Genomic DNA, 18,289 nt, shown 5'->3' on the forward strand with positions numbered 1-18,289 from the left:
AATTTATATTCATTTTAAAATGTTCTGATCCAACTTTTAGCCCAGTGGGCTCTTCAGATCAGCAAAAGTAAAGCCTAGCTATTGTAAAATTCACCATTATAAGTCTATATTTAATATAGTATATATCTGTTGCTTCAGAGCTGAGTGGCTTTAAAATCTGACCCAGATAAAAATTAATCTGTATACAGTATCTTCAAGGTGTAATTGTTATTTCGTGCAACTGCAGATTTACTTTTGCAATTGCTTCCATTAGAGCTTGTTCTCAGGTGTTTTTTGAGAAATGATACCAAATTAAACAGCATCTTAAGGACCTTGCTGCTGCTTTGTTCATGTTGCTTAATTGGCTGGGATTCAGTGAGATGTATTCCTTTTTTTTTGTTCTTTGAACAGGAAATTTCATATGCCCTATCTCTCAAATTAAATTTAAAACGAATTGTTACAAGAAATAAAGTCCTCTTGGGCATATGGGGGACTAGTTGCAGCTTTTTTTTTTTTTTTTTTTTTTTTGCTATACTGCCTATAGCAGTATCTTCCCATTTGTTGATATTCCCATTTTACTCTGTTCCTCCAGTTTTTGAATCATGCAGTATCCCAAGAGGCAGTAGATAATTTTCTAGCCTAGTGAAATCTTTACTTGAATGAGAGATAACCTTACAGAAGTTAGGCAAGATAGATGCCTATTTCAGAACCAAAAGAAGAGTTTCCTTGCCTTTCGATCCAGTAGTCTGCTAACTACCCAATAGATTAGCCTTTCTCAACCTGATACTTTCCAGACTACAAATGGTAGTCTGGAAGGTATTAGGACTACAAATGCTACAAATGCTAGTGACCATCATCATAGGCCATGCCAGTTGGGGCTGATGAAGTTGAGGCGGAGCTGGAAGGCACCAGATTGGAGGTAACTACTGTGAATGATGGGCAAGTATAACAGGAGTGCATTTATATGTGAACACAAATGAAATCAAGGGAGAAGATTAACAATGGAAATGGCTGATTGAATGGTGGTAGTTGCCTGCAGTAAAACTTCAATATATGCACAGATTCCTTCCTTCTTTATCTATAGTTGTCATGACCCACACTCTAAGCTGTGACCGTATACACCCTGTAGGATAGGGATAGTGAACTGCATTTGCTTTGGAATTTGCATTAGCGGGGCTATTTTTCTTAATATTAAACTAAATAATAACTGAGTTAGAGCAATAACTCTTCTTTTTCCTTTTTCTGTTGGAGGGTGGAAGGTGGGGAGGACATACTATTGCCCCATCTCAGCAACGTTAATATCTTGGGTTTCTTTGTTGCTCCAGAGGACAAGACAGGGAAATTTCAGGGAAACAAAATTTGAGGGAAGCATAAAGAGATACATCCTAACAGAGAACAGACTGGTTTTAGAGGTCATGGGCTCTCTTTCAATGGAAGTATTTCAGAGGTACTGGACAGTCCTCTATAAAGGACACTGTAACTATATCTTGCATTGCAGATCCTGCACTGAGTACAGACTGGACTAGATGACTTTATGGTTCATTCCATCTCTGATTTCATCATTGATCATTACTGCCACCATTCCTGGCAATGATCCTGGCATAAGCAATCTGGACAAAAATCTGTTTCTCTGTTTGGTTATTTCTTGTCTTTCCCTCTACCCTCTTTTTTTTCAAATGCTTTTCCGCTAACTGTTAGCATTTTCTGGACACAGTTTGCAGATTGGCTGTTTTTGAAGTGTCCCTTTTGCGCAAATATATATATATTACTAAAGGTACATTCTGTATTTGCAAACCTCATGTTCCTTTCAAGCCTGCTGTTTTAGCTACAAAAATGTGGTCACTCGGGGTGATCAAAGACAGAAGATAAGTTTATTAAAAAGCACAGTATATTTGAAATGCTGTAGATTGATACCTTTGCAGTCAGCTGCTAGTGGAACTTTAAAAGTTTCCTGCTAAGCATAAGTTTTTTGTTTTTCTTAAAAGACTAAACTGTAGTTTTACCTAAAATAGGGTTTTTGCTTTAATGGTTCATTGTATGAAGTAACATGTTGAATACTGTTTATTCAAACTGCCTTTGAAGAACTGATTTACTGTTAGCAAGTAGCGGAAACAATCCTAGGTAGCATTGGAAAGGCCATAAGATATTTCATATTCCTGAGGCTGGAGACAGTGCTTCAAACTCTGAGCTGGGGATTAGAACTCAGACTGCTTCCCCCTCTCACTCCATATGGAAAGATATAGCAACTGACTTTCCAAGGTAGGGTAGCATAACCTTGGAGAGGGGGAAGAGAAAAAAGGCAGGATTTTGATGGGCAGAACAGGGAAGAGACTGGATAGGAGAGGGTGAGCCATCCCGAGGCCATTCCAGTCTTCTTTCAGTGCTTTGAAATATCACTAGATGTCTAGCAAAAATGCAGGGTGTGAGGAAGGGGAGACAAACATAGCCACTGCTGCATCTCTCATCTTGCATAGGATGTCCATAAGCCTCTGAGTTTGAGGACTTAGGAGCGTAGTTCTTAGGAGTGTAGACTGGTTCACATTCATTGATTTAAAGATGCTTACTTCCACATACACATCCAGACTGTTTGGTTTTGAATCGGTACCAATGCATACGAGTTCAGGGTCCTACCATTTAGTCTCTCTACTGCACCAAGAATATTCACCAAATGCATGGCTCCGGAGTGCTCACATCTCCCGACTCAAGGGGATCCAATTAGATCCTTCTTTGGCTGTTAGTGACCAATACAAAATGAGAGTTACTGCAAGCTACAGAGACCACCTGTAATACCCTTCATTGTCTGGGACTCATCATTAACATGGAAAGATCTAATCTCAATCCTACAGAGATTATATAGTACATCTGTGTGGTACTCAATACTGGGCTAAGCCTTTCTATCACGGGCCAAATGGACAGACTCATGCATGCAACCACTGCACTCATGCATGCAACCACCGCTTGAATCCCAGAACATCTGCTCACAAGATCCAACAGCTCCTAGGGCACATGGTGTTGGCGGTATCAATGGTCAAATATGCCAGACTATGAATGCACCCCCTCCAGTTATGGCTCAGCAAGAACTTTCAGCCAGCCTTCGATCCTCCATGAAAAACACTCATCCTACCAACACAAATCGGAGTGAGTTTGGTGTGGTGGACTCAGGAGCATAACCTCTCCAAGGGCCTTGCATTCCAAGCTACGGAACCAACAGCAACCCTGTGTATGGATGTATCCCTCACCAGCTGGGGTGTCTACACAGACTGCTACCAGACTCAAGGAGTATGGACCAGACCAGAGAGAAAACTGTATCTAGAACTTTTGGTGGTGTACAACGGTCTTGTTGCATTTCAACAACTACTAGCAGAGAAATACATGATTTCTGACAGTATCACTGTCTTACCTAAACAAACAAATGGGTCAAAATCTACCTCACCAGCATGGTTGACCCTACACATCTGGAACTAGTACATCTGAAGAAAGAAAACACTCGTAGCTGTACATGTGACTGGATCAGAGAATATCACTGTGGACACTTTGCGCCAGACAACTACCGAAGTACACAAATGGCAGCTCAACCCCTGTGTCCATACCAAACTCTTCACTTTACCTGGGGAACACCAGCTGTAGACCTATTTGCCATGCAAACCAATGTTGCATGCACAATGTACTGCTCAAGAGCAGGTGTAGGGAAGAACTTGAGTGGAGATGCCTTCACCTGTCCTTGGATGGGAGCCTTCTTTTAAACTTTCCCACCGTTCCCTCTCATAATGAAGACTATAGCAAAGATGAGAGTCAAAGAGACACGGCCCATCCTGATAACGCCATAGTGGGCAAGGTAACCCTGGTTTCCATCCCTACTGAGTCTGTCCAGCCAGACCTACCAACACCTGCCAACAATACTAGACCTTCTGTCACAGGCTCAGGGGAAGATATTACTGTACATCCTGACATACAGAACCTATGGCTGACAGCTTGGCTGATCCTATGACTTCACTGACCCAAACCTTCAATCCCACACCTTCATCAACTCCTCTGCCTCAAACAGGAGCTTGCAGCATGATGCCTTATAACCTCATGACTGCCTCTGTTGAATTGAAACCTTTGGTCCAGAACATATTAACAGTGGCCTTACAACCAAACATTAGACACTTCTATGCCACAAAATAGGCAAAATTCAGCAAATATACAAGGGACCATTCCATAGACCCTTCTACAACTACCATTCTGATGATACTTAACTTCCGTCACTCACTACACCAATCAGGACTTAAACCTACCTTAATAAAAGTCTGTCTGTCTGCAGTGTCCGCTTACTGTGGTCACATTGAGGGCTATACTGCATTTTCCCATCCATTATCCTGTCGCTTCATGAAAGGACTCAAAAACCTACACCCTCCAGTTTGACAGATGGTGCCCAGCTTGAGCCTATCTGTAGTATCAGTTGCACTAACAAAACCACCCTTTGAACCACTATCCACAATTTAGTTAAGACTTACGTGTTGCAAAGTCGCCTTCCTTTGTAGCGATCACCTCAGCATGGAGAGCAAGTGAGCTTCTTCGTTGTGGCTTCTGTGCATCACACATATGGGTGCTGCGCCTGCGCAATGCCTTTGGCCAGAAGATTGGAAGCTAACAGTTTTGGCGGGAAGCTCCGCTCCCGCTCCCCCCTCATAGCTTATATAGAGTGGAGCGTCCGCCATTTTGTTCAGTCTTTGCGAACGCCGTTCGTTGTGCCTCGTGCTGCTTTCACTCTTGCTCTGACCATTTCTCGTTCTCACTATTGCAATTTTTCTTCTCTCCAAGTTTATTATCCCTGTTTTCCAGTAGTTCTTGTTCTTGTTGCCTCTAGTAGTTCCTGTTGTTTCTCTCGTTCTTTTCTTACTCACTTCTTTCTAAATAAATATATTATTATTATTATTATTATTATTATTATTATTATTATTATTATTACCCGCTGCACTGTCTTCTCTTTTTTCCCTTTCTATGATGGCACAACGAGTGGCTTTCCGCAAGTGCGCGGAATGCGGGTCTAAAATGTCTCCTGCAGACCTGCATGACCTATGCCTCCTCTGCTTGTGGGAGGGACATAGGACGGATAAGTGTTCTCACTGCCTGGCCTTCTCCAAGCAGGCCAGGAAGAACCATGAGAACCGCCTCTGGAGACTTCTGTGGGATCATGCACTCCTCAAGTCAGGCCCACTAGTATCTGTTCCGAAACCTGGCTCTTCCTCTGTGGTTCCACCCTCACGCCCTTTGGACGAAGGTGCATCTACCATGGGCGATCAGCCTGCTTCTTTGCCTAAGAAGAAGCATGAGAAACGAAAACACACGGGTTCTGACAAACCGGTTGACCACAAGAAGGCCAAAAAGGATAAGGCCAGGAAGCCGCCTAAGAAGCGCAAGAACCCTGAGCGCCCCAAGCACCGAGACTCGGGTTCGACGGCCCCTTCGGTCCTGATGGCTGTTGCGGTATCGACACCAAAGGGCCCAGCACTTCAGGCGGCTATGAGGGTTACCCCTCCGGGGTCCCCTCGACACATGGCCGAACTTACATCGGAACCTCTTGCAGTTCCACTGAGGGAGTCGATTTCTGACGGGGAAATTCGGGATTCCCCACCTAGGGCGAGGTCCCCCACGCCTATGCCCCCAGCTATACTGGAAGCGGATGTGGAAATGTCTTCTCCCAGGAGCCGCAGAAGTCATTCCTTTGATGGGAGATCAGAGGCGTGGTACCATCCTCCCCATTCCTACTACCATGGAAGGGGAGACCCTCATTCCGTCAGTCCCTACCTGGTCCCAAGGGGACGTTCCTCTCCACCGGCACCTCGCGACTGCCCAATATCTTCGGTCCTGAGGCGTGCCTCGCTGGTACCGACTAGGGGAGAGAGTAGTCAGTCCTTATCACCGGCAGAGTCTTCCTCCTCGGCTCCTCCGTATTACGGCTTAGACTCCGACGACTCCAAGGTCGACTCCACCTCCCCGGACGTCGCAGTAACTTCCCAGGGACCCGGGTCGCCTGACGAATCCCACATCTCCTTTGCGGAGTTGATGTCGTGTCTTGTCCAGTCCCTCGAAATTGATGCCATACAGTGGCCCGGACCCAGTACGGACAAATTTTACGATGTCGTCCGTGGGGAGCAGTTGACTTCAATCGTGCTGCTGCTCATCACCACCTTGCAGCAGGCAATGACACAACCGTGGGACCTGCCCGCCCACCCCCAGCCAACTTCACGGAGGTACGAATCCATGTACTGAGTTCGAGAGGAGGACATCCCCTTCCTCCTCCACCACCCTAAACCGAAATCGGTCGTGGTGGAGTCCTCCCAGGGCAGAGAGGCAAGAGGTCATACCGCACCCAGAGACAAGAGGGAAGAAAGATTGATTCCCTGGCCCGACGAGTATACGCTGCCTCTGGTTTTGGGCTTAGAATATCTAATTATGAGGCAACACTGGCGAGGCACCAGTATTTCATCATGCAGCGCCTCAACAATGTCATCTCAGCCCTTCCAGATAACCAGGGTGATCTGGCAAAAGTTTTTATAAAGGAGGCCATGCAAGTCGCGGTCCAGCAGTTGTCCACTGCTCGACACCACGTGGACACAGACTCGAGGGCCTTGGTCGGTGCTGTCTCCCTCTGGAGGCATGCGGGGCTGCGCAACTGCAATTTTCTGGAGGAGACTAAGAGGAGGATAGAAGAAATGCCTTTTGATGGGTCCGGGCTCTTCCATTCAAGAACCGACCACAAACTCAAGAAACTCCAGGAGTCCCGTATGACGGCCCGGCGGATGGAGCTTCAACCTCAGACCAGACGTAAGCAGTCTTGGACCCGACCCTCCTACAGACAGCCATACCAAGCCAGACAGCAGCCTCAACACCGGCAGCAGCAGCAACAACAACGCCGCCATCAACAGCCCCCGCAACGATACCAACAAGGCCGTCATCGTTTTGACAGAGATAGGAGGCAACGTTGATGGGACGGGCAAACCATTCCTCTCCTTCCTACTCTACGCACCACTCTCTCATCTGGGGACCAGGTGAGAAGCCGACTCCCCATTTGAGAGTCCATCACATCTGATCGGTGGGTATTGTCCATCATTCAGCACAGATATCAGATAGAATTCGACATCGTTCCTCCATCGAGTCCCATCTGGTTCACCTCATGCTCACTGGTATTGCTCGATGAAGTTCGACAGCTTCTTCATAAAGGAGTGATTCGCCAATTGACTCAGACAGATAGACTTCACGGATTCTATTCGTGATATTTTACAGTCCCTAAGCGGGATGGTGGTCTGCGTCCAATCTTGGACTTACGGAATATTAATCATTTTATCACAACGAAAAAATTCAGGATGACCACCCTTCAAAATATCCTACCATTGCTCTGGAAAGAGGATTGGTTCGCCTCAGTGGACTTGAAGCACACGTATTTCCATATTTCTATTCACCCTTGTCATAGGCATTTCCTTCTTTTTGCTGTCGCATCCCAACTATTTGAATTCACAGTTTTGCCCTTTGGACTGGCTACTGCTCCGAGAGTATTTACTAAATGTATGGCTCCTGTCTGTGCCTTTCTACGGCTCTGGGGTGTGCAAATTTACCCTTACCTTGATGACTGGTTGCTAGTCTTCCAATCCAGAGAGGGACTTCTTGCCTCGATACGTACGACCTGTGCCCTGCTAGAGGATCTTGGACTATGTATTAATACCGAGAAATCTTCTCTTCTCCCGGTACAGATGATAACTTTCATTGGAGCCTGTCTAGATTCTACGGTAGCAAAAGCCTTCCTTCCTCGGGACAGACAACAGACTCTTGCTCGGCACATCCATCGAATGCGACGAGACATGAGGGTTCCTGCCTGGTCCATCCAGAGACTACTGGGGCATATGGCTGCATCAGTTGCCGTGGTCCCACACGCCAGACTTCTCCTTCGTCCTCTGCAGCTTTTGTTCAACAAAATGTTTCGTCCAGAAACAGATCTACCGACAAAGTTGATTCGGATTCCATCCTCTGTTCTCCACTCTCTGCTCTGGTGGTCGGTTTCAGCCAACCTAACCGTGGGGGTTCCATTCCGACCACGACGCCCTTCAGTGACCCTCAGTACCGATGCATCCCTGCTGGGATGGGGAGCAGTGTGTTTCAATCTACACACCCAAGGCGTGTGGAATCACCGAGAATCCAGGAATCATATCAATTTCTTGGAACTCCTGACTGTATTCAAGGCCCTACATTTGTTCAAAGATGTTCTTCAACATCGAGTCGTTCAGATAACCTCAGATGATGTTGCTACGGTCTTTTATCTGAACAAGCAAGGCGGGACAAAGTCACCAACTCTGGCCAGACTAGCGGTGCAAATCTGGGAATGGTGCATCCCAAGAGACATTACTCCAATGGCAGTACATCTTGCCGGTACGGACAATGTGGAAGCCAATCGTCTGAGCAGACACATGTCCACATCTCACGAATGGGAACTAGACCCCCAGACATGCGACCACCTCTTCCATCGCTGGGGCTTCCCCGACATAGACTTATTCACCACCCGACAGAACAGGGTGTGCAACACTTTTTGCTCGAGAGTGGGAATCAGACACGGATCATTAGGGGACGCCTTCATGATCCCTTGGAACAATCTGAATTTTTATACTTTCCCTCTGATTCCCCTCATTATTTTATTTATTTATTTATTTATTTATTCGATTTATATCCTGCCTTTTTCCTGCAAAGGGCTCAAGGCAGCTTACATCTCCTCCTCCATCTTATCCCCACAACAACAACCCTGTGAGGTAGGTTGGGCTGAGAGTCTGTGGCTGGCCCAAAGTCACCCAGTTGGCTCCATGGCCGAGCGGGGACTCGAACCCAGGTCGTCTGAGTCCCAGTCCCATGCTCTTAACCACTGCACCACACTGGCTCTTGATCGAAGATAATCCACGACGGGGCCACAGGACTGCTGATAACCCCTTGGTGGCCACGCCAAGCCTGGTTTTCTATGCTTCTTCACATCTTTCAAGAGGAATATCTCAATTTTCCACTCATTCCGTATCTCATAACCCAGCGAGAAGGCACAATTCGCCATCCAGATTGAATGTCGCTGAAATTGACAGCCTGGCGAATCCGATAACAGTTGACACTGCCTCGGTACTGACAGCATCTACACGTGATTCGGATCCTGTCTCCGGATCCGATGCATTGCTCCACACTTCGAATCCATTCGTCTTCCCCACGTCATCGGATCCAATGAACATCCTGTCGGATCCAACAACTTTTCACCCGGACATTCAGCACATTCTTGATTATGCGTTAAAGCTGTCAACACGGAAGTCATACACAGCTAAGTGGCGACGATTTTCTACCTTTGCCGAGTCTCATTCATTTCTTCCACACACAGCATCTATACATCAAATCCTTCAGTTCCTATTAGAACTTCACCATTCCGGACTGAAGCCGTCTTCTATAAAAGTGTACACGGCAGCAATTTCCTATTACCGTGGCACAGTTCAAGGTTCATCTATTTTCTCTCAACCACTTATAAAGAGATTCCTTAAGGGACTTTATAACCGTAACCCGATGGTCAGACTAGTGATGCCTACCTGGAGTCTTTCTGTGGTCTTACAAGCGCTTACAAGAGCTCCTTTTGAACCCTTAGCAACAATCGATTTATGTCTTGTTTCTTGGAAAACGCTGTTCCTTGTAGCAGTAACATCAGCTCGATGAGCTAGTGAGCTCTGTGCTCTGCGGGTAGATCCTCCATATTTAAATTTCCACAGAGAGAAAGTTCTCTTGAGAATGGACCCATCCTTTCTTCCCAAGGTGGCCACCTCCTTTCACACAGGGCAAGACATTGTCTTTCCGTCCCCGACAAATTCGCTAGAGAGATCCTTACACACACTTGACGTATGGCGCTGCCTGGCCTTTTACAGATCAAGGACTGAGTCTATTCGACATTCCAACAAGCTCTTTGTCAAATACTATGAGCAAAATCATGGTCTTCCAGTTTCTCCTCAAAGACTTTCCAAGTGGATAGTTCATACAATTACTCTATCCTATCAGCTGGCTAGGATTGACTTACCTACTATTCCAATGGGTCATTTTATTAGAGCTGTCGCTGCTTCTTCTGTCTTCATGTCGGGAGTTCCAGTTGATGACGTCTACAGAGCTGCCACTTGGGCAACTCCGTGTACATTCGCTAAGCATTATTGGCTGGATGTTTGTGCCAGGCAAGACTGCTCCTTTGGCAGAGCCATTCTCGTCTATTCTTTGCTAAGGACACCTCCCCTCCTCCAATAAGGGTAAGCTTGCTAATCTACCCATATGTGTGATGCACAGAGGCCACGACGAAGAAAAGCAGGTTGCTTACCTGTAACTGATGTTCTTTGAGTGGCCATCTGTGCAGTCACACAACCCACCCGCCAGCCCCGCTCGGTGTTGGTGAGTGGAAATATTTTCATTGGTACCGAACCGTTTTTCATTCATGGTACTGATATCATCTTTAGTAGGGACTCCTTTTTTCCACATGGGGGCGAACGTTCAGTCTTCAAAGACTGAACAAAATGGCGGACGCTCCGCTCTATATAAACTATAGGGAGGAGGGGGAGCCGAGCTTCCCGCCAAAACCGTTAGCTTTCAATCTTCTGGCCAAAGGCACTATGCAGGCACAGCACCCATATGTGTGACTGCACAGATGGCCACTCGAAGAACATCAGTTACAGGTAAGCAACCTGCTTTTTCTGCACTATGTATAGACCCACCATACCTAACATTTCACAAGGAAAAAGTTGTCCTTCATGCCAACCTTTCCTTCCTTCCAAAGGTTCTACATGAATCAAGACATTGTGCTATCATCCTGCCCATCACCAACCACAGCCATTGAAAGAACATTCCACACCCTCGAGGTTCATTGAGCACAAGTATTTTATAGGTCCCAAAGCAAGTCTGTTCGCAAAACTAAGCGACTCTTTGTTAACTACTCAGACTATTCCAAAGGAGATTCAGTTGGTTGCAACACCTTGTCCACTGGATCATTGAAACAAACTGTCATACCAACTGTCGAACCTAGACTTGCCCAACTGACCCAGAGCTCGGTCCACAAGAGCAATATCAGCCTCAACAGCTCTCCATGCAGGACTGCTCATAGAAAGCCTCTGCCAGGCTGCAACACGGTCAACACCATCCACATTTGTTCGACATTACCGACTGGACGTCAGAGCATGAGAGGACTGTTCCTTTGGACAGGCTATATTATCCTTGATTCTACAGTAATAACTGAATGTTTGGATGACTTGACTATTAGTACTATTGACTGAATATTTATACAGCATTGACTGGTCAATGGGACATGAAGGAAATCCTTATTCCTGAAATGTATCTACCTCTAATGTGATTGTACCGACAACTCTCACCACCATATGAGATATGCTAACCAATCACCCATAAGTGTGATGCACATGGACCATAACGAAGAAGGGCAGGTTGCATACCTGTAACTGTTGTTCTTTGAGTGGTCATCTGTGCATTCACACAACCCACCTATCGGCTCCTCATCAATGTTGGTGGATGTTTCTCTCTTTTACCTGCTGTTTACATAGTGATAGAACAGTTAGTGACCAATAAAAAGGTAGGCAACCTGACTTTTCATATGTTAGCCTTGGGGCCTACTATCATGTGCATGTCTGTGGTGAGAGCTCACCTTCAAGTCCAAGGGTGAAGGTGTATCCCTGCTGTTGATGGCATCCCCAAGGAAGAGGTGCATGTGAGCTCTGCACCTGACATGTCACGTACTGCAGGACCTCAATCTCAACCTGAATGTAGGGAAATCCCACTTGAAACCAAAGCAAAGTATCCCATTCATAGGGCCAGTTTTGGATTCTGCAGTGAGTCAAGTGTTCCTCCCTCCAATGCGTCTAGATTCACATACTGTGCAGGAGATTTATCCATCTAGAAGGTTACCTGTGACCAACAGTTTTGGACTGTTGGATTGGATAGCTATTGGAGAGCTACTATTGTGATAGTGCCTTTTGCATGCTTGCAGATGAGATAGTTCATGTATCTTGAGAAGCAGCAAGCATACTGGCATGGTCAATAGATGTTTCCCACCTGGGTGTGAGCATCGCATTATTCTAGTCTTCCCTGTCTCAGAATCTTACCACAATTGCATCTCTGTGGGGATGTGGTACTTAATGTGAACCTTTGGAGATGCAGGAACTGTGAACTACTCAGCTTATCACATCAGTTTTTTGGAGTAGCTAGCAGTTGAGAAAACTCTGAGAGTTTTCCCTACCACTTTCAGAGGGCATTGGTTCAGGTAGTTTTTGAAAAGCCATAACTGCTTTCTGTTTGTACAAGAAGGGGATATGAAATCTCTCTGCTGGTCCATATCTGGTTGGTTCATACCCCATCAGATTAGTCTGGTTGCTGTACACGTGGGGCCAAGGGGTCACTCTTTTTATTCCTTGTGGCAGGGCTCTAAAATATTCTCACTTTGGACTACAGTTTTGCTGTTTATCAAATCGTCATGAAATCTTTATCAAATCACATTTCTATATACCTTCTAGTGGTACATTTGATTGAATGGGGCCACCTGCTGTTTGAAGAGAATATGATAGTATATCTATTACAGCAGCAACATTTTTATCATTGCACAATGGAAAAACATGAAATGTCTATCTGCAAAGGCATACTTTGATAAGATGTGTGATAAGATTATAGTTTTTAGCAGCATTTTTTCTTTAAGGGCAAAATACTCTTAGAAGAAAGTATTTTTGGAGTGTGATTACCTTTTATGACATTGTACTAAAACAAATCAGAACTGATATACAGGCCTTATATTAAAAACATTTAATAGCAACTTTATTATTTAACAGCATATTTATTATACTCATATAATATTACATAAGGGGTAATATACCACTCTGGATATTTAAAATGCTTGGTATGTGGCTTTGAAGAGCTAGTGCCTATAAACTGGACCTCTTTATGTATACTGTTTTCTGCAAGCGTTCAGCAGACCTTCCCAGAATTATCAATCACCTTTCTCCATTGTTCATGATTTTGTTTGTGTGCATGTTTCAAAAGATTTGTGGGGAACAGGTAAAGTTGAATCAAATAAGCACAGCTGATTTATGCTTGTGCCCAGTTAACATTCTATGTAAGGTTCATATGAACAAGTCCTAGGAATTACGCATAGACCCTTTAGAAGTAATTAAAGTTAATCTAAACCTTTCTTGAAACATAGACTGCAGCACTGAGGGCAGTTGGCAACATAGTAACTGGTACTGATGAGCAAACACAAGTTGTTCTCAACTGTGATGTCCTCTCCCATTTCCCAAATCTTCTGACACATCCAAAAGAAAAGATAAACAAGGTGAGTAATTGGCTTTTTGTGATTTTGAAATATAATTATAATCTGTCATTTAGAAGTTTTAACTTATGTACTGTACAGCAAGTGGAATGTCTTATTCCCATTCCTAGGAAGGTTTTCAGAATTTATACTGTCCGGGTGCTGCTATCAAAATGAAAGTAAATACTCATTTTCCTTGACTGAGATGATGGCAGAAAGAGATTTATTTTGTAATGTGAGAAGTAAAATACCACTGATATGCTGAATCCTTGTTTTCATTGGCTGGTAATAGCAGTTAACACCTCCTTATGGGAGAGATCAGTTGTGAATATCCCTCCTTTGGGCAAGATAGTCCCTACATAAGTGCAAGATCTCTTGGGTCCATTTCTAGATTTATTTTGTTCCTGTGTTGGGCATGGAGAGCATCTTGATCATCAATAGAGAGAAAAGATGGAGTGTAATCCTGTTAATTCTTCAAGACTTCTCTGCAACATTTGGCATTACACACCATGGTATCCTCCTGGACTGGCTATGTGAATTAGGAGTCAGACACTGTGACATAGTTGTTCCACTATGATTTACATGGCTAATTCCAGAAGATAATCTTTGGTGTACTGCTGCTATGAGATTTCACAGGCGTCCATTCTGTCTCTATGACAATTTAAAATCTATATGAAGCCACTGGGGAAGGTCAGTTTGGGTCTAGTGTGAACTTTCATCTGGTAAATCTCATCTCTTCTCTTTCTCATCTAAATCAGGTGGGATGGTAGGAAATCTTAAGTGTCTGAATGTGATAATGGGTTGGATGAAGGACAGTAAACAGAAACTGAGTCTTGATAAGATAGTGGCATTGCAGGTAGATGGTTTCTCGTTTAGGGAGAGAAATTACAAGCTATTTCTGATAGGGTTGCACTCTGTCTTAAAGTTCAGGTTTGTGCTTTAGGACTCCTTGATGTAGCTTTGACACTTGGCTTGTGTACCCTCAGTGGAATACAGTCCTTTCCACCAGCAGAATGTGGCATGCCAGTTACAACCTGTACCTGATAGGAATAATCTGACAGACAGTAATACATGCTCCTGCAGCATTCTGCTTAGATAAGTGTAACATATTTTATGCAGGGCCATCTTTGAAGATAGTTTGGAAGCTGGAACTGGTTCAAAATACAGTGGCCAGGATTTTAATTGGCATGACTTTCTGGGTACATTTCTCACCAGTTCTGAGAGATCTGTGCTGGATACCAATTTATTTCCAAGTTTAATACATTTTTGACCTTTAAAGCCCATCATAGCTGCTTTAAGTACAACCTGCTTTGATATCATACGTGGAAAATCAGGATACCATAGAGCCTTTCCATCTGGAAGCCTTCTACTCAGTAGGCTCCTTGTGCTCTGTTTCTCTTTTCTCTTCCTCTCTATCTCTCTTTCTTCAGCCCCAGTCACAAGAACAAGAGAGAAGGGGAAAGAACTGCAGGCAGCTGCAGATGTGAGTGTGAAGGCCTCACCATGGAATGTAGTCATGAATAATGTTCCAAAGGAAAGTCCTGCTGTAGCATTCCATGGTTAGGATTCTGACCATATCTGTTAATCTGCCTGCTTCCACCTTTGTCTCAATCTTGCTCACTCGCACTCTCCGCCTCTTCTGTCTGCTGGATCATGACAAGGAGAAGAAGTGACAGAAAGTGCTGCAGACAGGTTCTCCTAAGATAGTAAGGGATGTTCAAGTTATGTTTCAAAATAACACACTTTTCCTTAGCATTGAAGTAGTGCTAGCCAAAGAGCTGTGGGGTGAGTCCAATGGGCTGGAGAAACCCATGCATTGTGAGCACCTAGAAATACACTGAGACCCACTGTCACAAGACATACTGCAGTGGATCCAGCAGTTATTTGTTCATGGAATTATTCAGTTGACCTCAGTTCAGGCTCAGTATTGACCTTACTCCAAGCTCAATTTTGTTGTAAAGTTTTCTGGGTTTTATTATTGCATTCCTAAAAGAAAGGTATGTGGACTATGTTAACTGGAGATGATGAGAGTTGTAGGGCAACACATCTGGAAAAGACCAGTTTGAAAAATCTCAACAAATTGCTATAATTCATATTCTGCACATAGAAGTTCCAAAGTTCAGTTCCTGACATCTCTGGTTGATATCTCTTCTGTGTAAAGCAGTTTCATATGCTCATGTACAGTTTTTGTTTTGATTATAGGAAGCAGTTTGGTTTCTTTCCAATATCACTGCAGGAAATCAGCAGCAAGTTCAAGCTGTAATAGATGCTGGACTTATCCCTATGATAATTCACCAGCTGGCTAAGGTCAGTTAAATACCAGAATTGCCCCTTCCTCAATTTTCTGTTAAACTAACATGAGGTCATATGTCTGCAGATGCTACTTTGCTAATGTAAATAAACTTTTCTTTTACCTTTAGGGGGACTTTGGCACACAAAAGGAAGCTGCTTGGGCAATTAGCAACTTAACAATAAGTGGTAGAAAAGATCAGGTGTGTGTATCCTAATTATTCCAAGTAGGAAATTTGGAAGAATTTAAAAGTAAAAACACATATAATTCTAAGCATTTCTTGCTGCTATTTAGGTTGAATACCTTGTGCAGCAGAATGTAATCCCACCATTCTGTAACTTGCTCTCAGTCAAAGATTCTCAAGTCGTGCAGGTGGTTCTGGATGGGCTGAAAAACATTCTAATAATGGCTGGTGATGAGGCAAGCACAATAGCGGAAATTATAGAAGAATGTGGAGGTAAGATGTCATTTGGTAAAGTAAGGTATAATATGCATGGGATTTAATTTTTCCTTCCCTAACAAAACCTATGATGCAACAATTGGCACACTGACCTGGTTTGTAACTAATAGTTCCTTTCAACAGAATTTGTGGGTTAACTGACACATGTTTTGCAGATATGCATACTTTGTGTGAGTCATTTCCAGTTTCCAGCAAGAATGTACAAATACCCTAATTTCACAAGTTAACCCAAGAACAAATCATGAATTAACCCAAGAACAATTCATAATTTGACTTTGAGTTGTTAAACCACAAACATTCCAAAGTACCTTATTTTGGATGTCTCAGTAACAAACCTCTGAGTGCAGCATTCATAGGTTGTTACTAGAAATTGTCAGTAGTCCATGTCCCCACAATTTATGGGTTAATTAACCCATGATCTGCTACCAAATACTGCTGTTACATGCATGTGATACTTAACCTGTATTCCCATTTTGGAAGTAGAAGTTTTCTTTTTTGATTATTTTGTTGTTATTAGATCACATTCTGGTGATTATTAGGCCTTTGGTGATCATTCTTCTGTACTGGAGTAGTGGGTGGATCTATTAGAATAGTCAGCTCCTCCAGGCTGATGGATCTGGATTAATTCTATAAAACTCAGGGGAAATTTCTAGGCATATCTGCTGCTTCTGTCAAATCCCTACTTCTGCATTATATGTGGATGACTTGGATGCTAACACAATTCCCACATTCCTTCTTCCATAAAGTCAAGTTCATTTGGTCCTTTGATATACTAGGAAGCTAGAATTGTTGAAGCAGTTGGAATGTTAACTGGTAGTAAATCGATAATGAATCCAACTGAACAAAGTTAAAATGTACTCCCTTGATTATGGGGATAAATAACAATATTTCACCATGATACAGTGCTGTCTAGCAGAGGTTATTCTGATGTAAGGCCTTCTCTAGCTTAATTTGGAACGTGATTTTAAGGATCCCTCAAAGGTTTCTTGAAGCTTTCTTTGCTAAGAATTTCAAAGTTAAAACTATTCACATCTGTCTTGAATATTACTAGTTTTTCAATAATTCAATGGGTCTGTCTAGAGCATTGTCTGGAATTATTTTATTGATAAAATTCTGTTTGTTGAGGCCAGAGGGTGTTAAGAAGAGGCTTGAAGGATAGTGGACAGCAACCTATTTGCCCAGCTCTTGTACCTCTTGAATTCTAACATCTAGCAGACCTCCTGGGAGTAGCAGGAGCTTTGAAAGAGACAGTTGTGAGGCCAGAATATCCTGCTCTTAGTCAGAAATTTGTTTGAATGATCTGTCATTCACAAATACTCTCTTTCTGTGCAAGGTGCTTTAGTTAGGGTGGCCATATGATCTCTCTGGATACATGTGAGATGGAAGTAGTCTTGGTTGCCATGGTAGACGATAGATAGCAGAGACTGAATTGGAAAAGTGCTTCCCAGTTTCTTCTGCTGGAACTCTTGGTAATTTCTCATACCATTAACCATGCCATACATCAACGTACTGAAAGAGCAAGTTGACAAGGCACAAGGTTGCACTGATTTTGGTTCTTTCTGGATGGACAGCTTCAGAAGGTTGTGCCAGATGACATCTTTTTAACAGTTTGACTGCCGGCTTAGAGCTGTGCTAAGCAACTCTTTTGAGCACATCTGGTATTGTGAAAAACTGCCATGTGAACCACCAAAAATGACTGTCATAGGAGACATGACTAGTCATAGACAACTGCCATGATACATTAAACTCCTGCTCTGAGCCCATAATTTTCCATACCATTTTTTCCTGTTCTTTTATTTGGTGACTGAATGTGCAGCAGGGGAGAGCATCAGTGTGAAGCTGCCTGCCACCTTCAGTTCCATTATAGTTGTTCATAAGAAATTAAGATGGCAGCAACAGGAGAATCTCACTTTGATTAGAAGTGGTTTGAACTACCAGTAAGAAAATGTATTAATTAAACAAACAAAAAAAGAAGGGGTAGGGTACTTTGCTGAGTATCAAAAAAAAGTCTTCAGGGTGCATTGGGATCTTATTATTTGAAAACCTTACCAGAGTGAAGTAATCCCTCTAAAGGTATACAGAATAAAATCTTAGCATGACTACATAATAAAAAATGTTGGCATAGGATTGTATCCAAAGGTACATGTGATTCTGCTCTCTAGTAGCTGCTCCACACACAATGTAGGGTATTGCTCTGAAGGGCCCTTGCTGTCATTTGTGGTTATTTTAA

General features: G+C 43.6%; 1 protein-coding gene across 1 annotated transcript in view; it reads left to right on the plus strand.

Annotated features, from left to right (window-relative positions):
* KPNA3 (karyopherin subunit alpha 3) overlaps nt 1-18,289 on the plus strand; it is a 77,502-nt gene that overhangs the window by 31,500 nt on the left and 27,713 nt on the right. The window contains exons 12-15 of the mRNA XM_044419252.1: nt 13,205-13,333; nt 15,512-15,616; nt 15,730-15,801; nt 15,894-16,056. Of these exons, the coding sequence (XP_044275187.1) occupies nt 13,205-13,333; nt 15,512-15,616; nt 15,730-15,801; nt 15,894-16,056 (469 nt within the window). The remainder of the gene's footprint in view (nt 1-13,204; nt 13,334-15,511; nt 15,617-15,729; nt 15,802-15,893; nt 16,057-18,289) is intronic.

The sequence above is a fragment of the Varanus komodoensis genome, unplaced genomic scaffold (genome assembly GCF_004798865.1).
Source record: "Varanus komodoensis strain SLA01 unplaced genomic scaffold, ASM479886v1 scaffold100, whole genome shotgun sequence".
Taxonomy (NCBI): domain Eukaryota; kingdom Metazoa; phylum Chordata; class Lepidosauria; order Squamata; family Varanidae; genus Varanus; species Varanus komodoensis.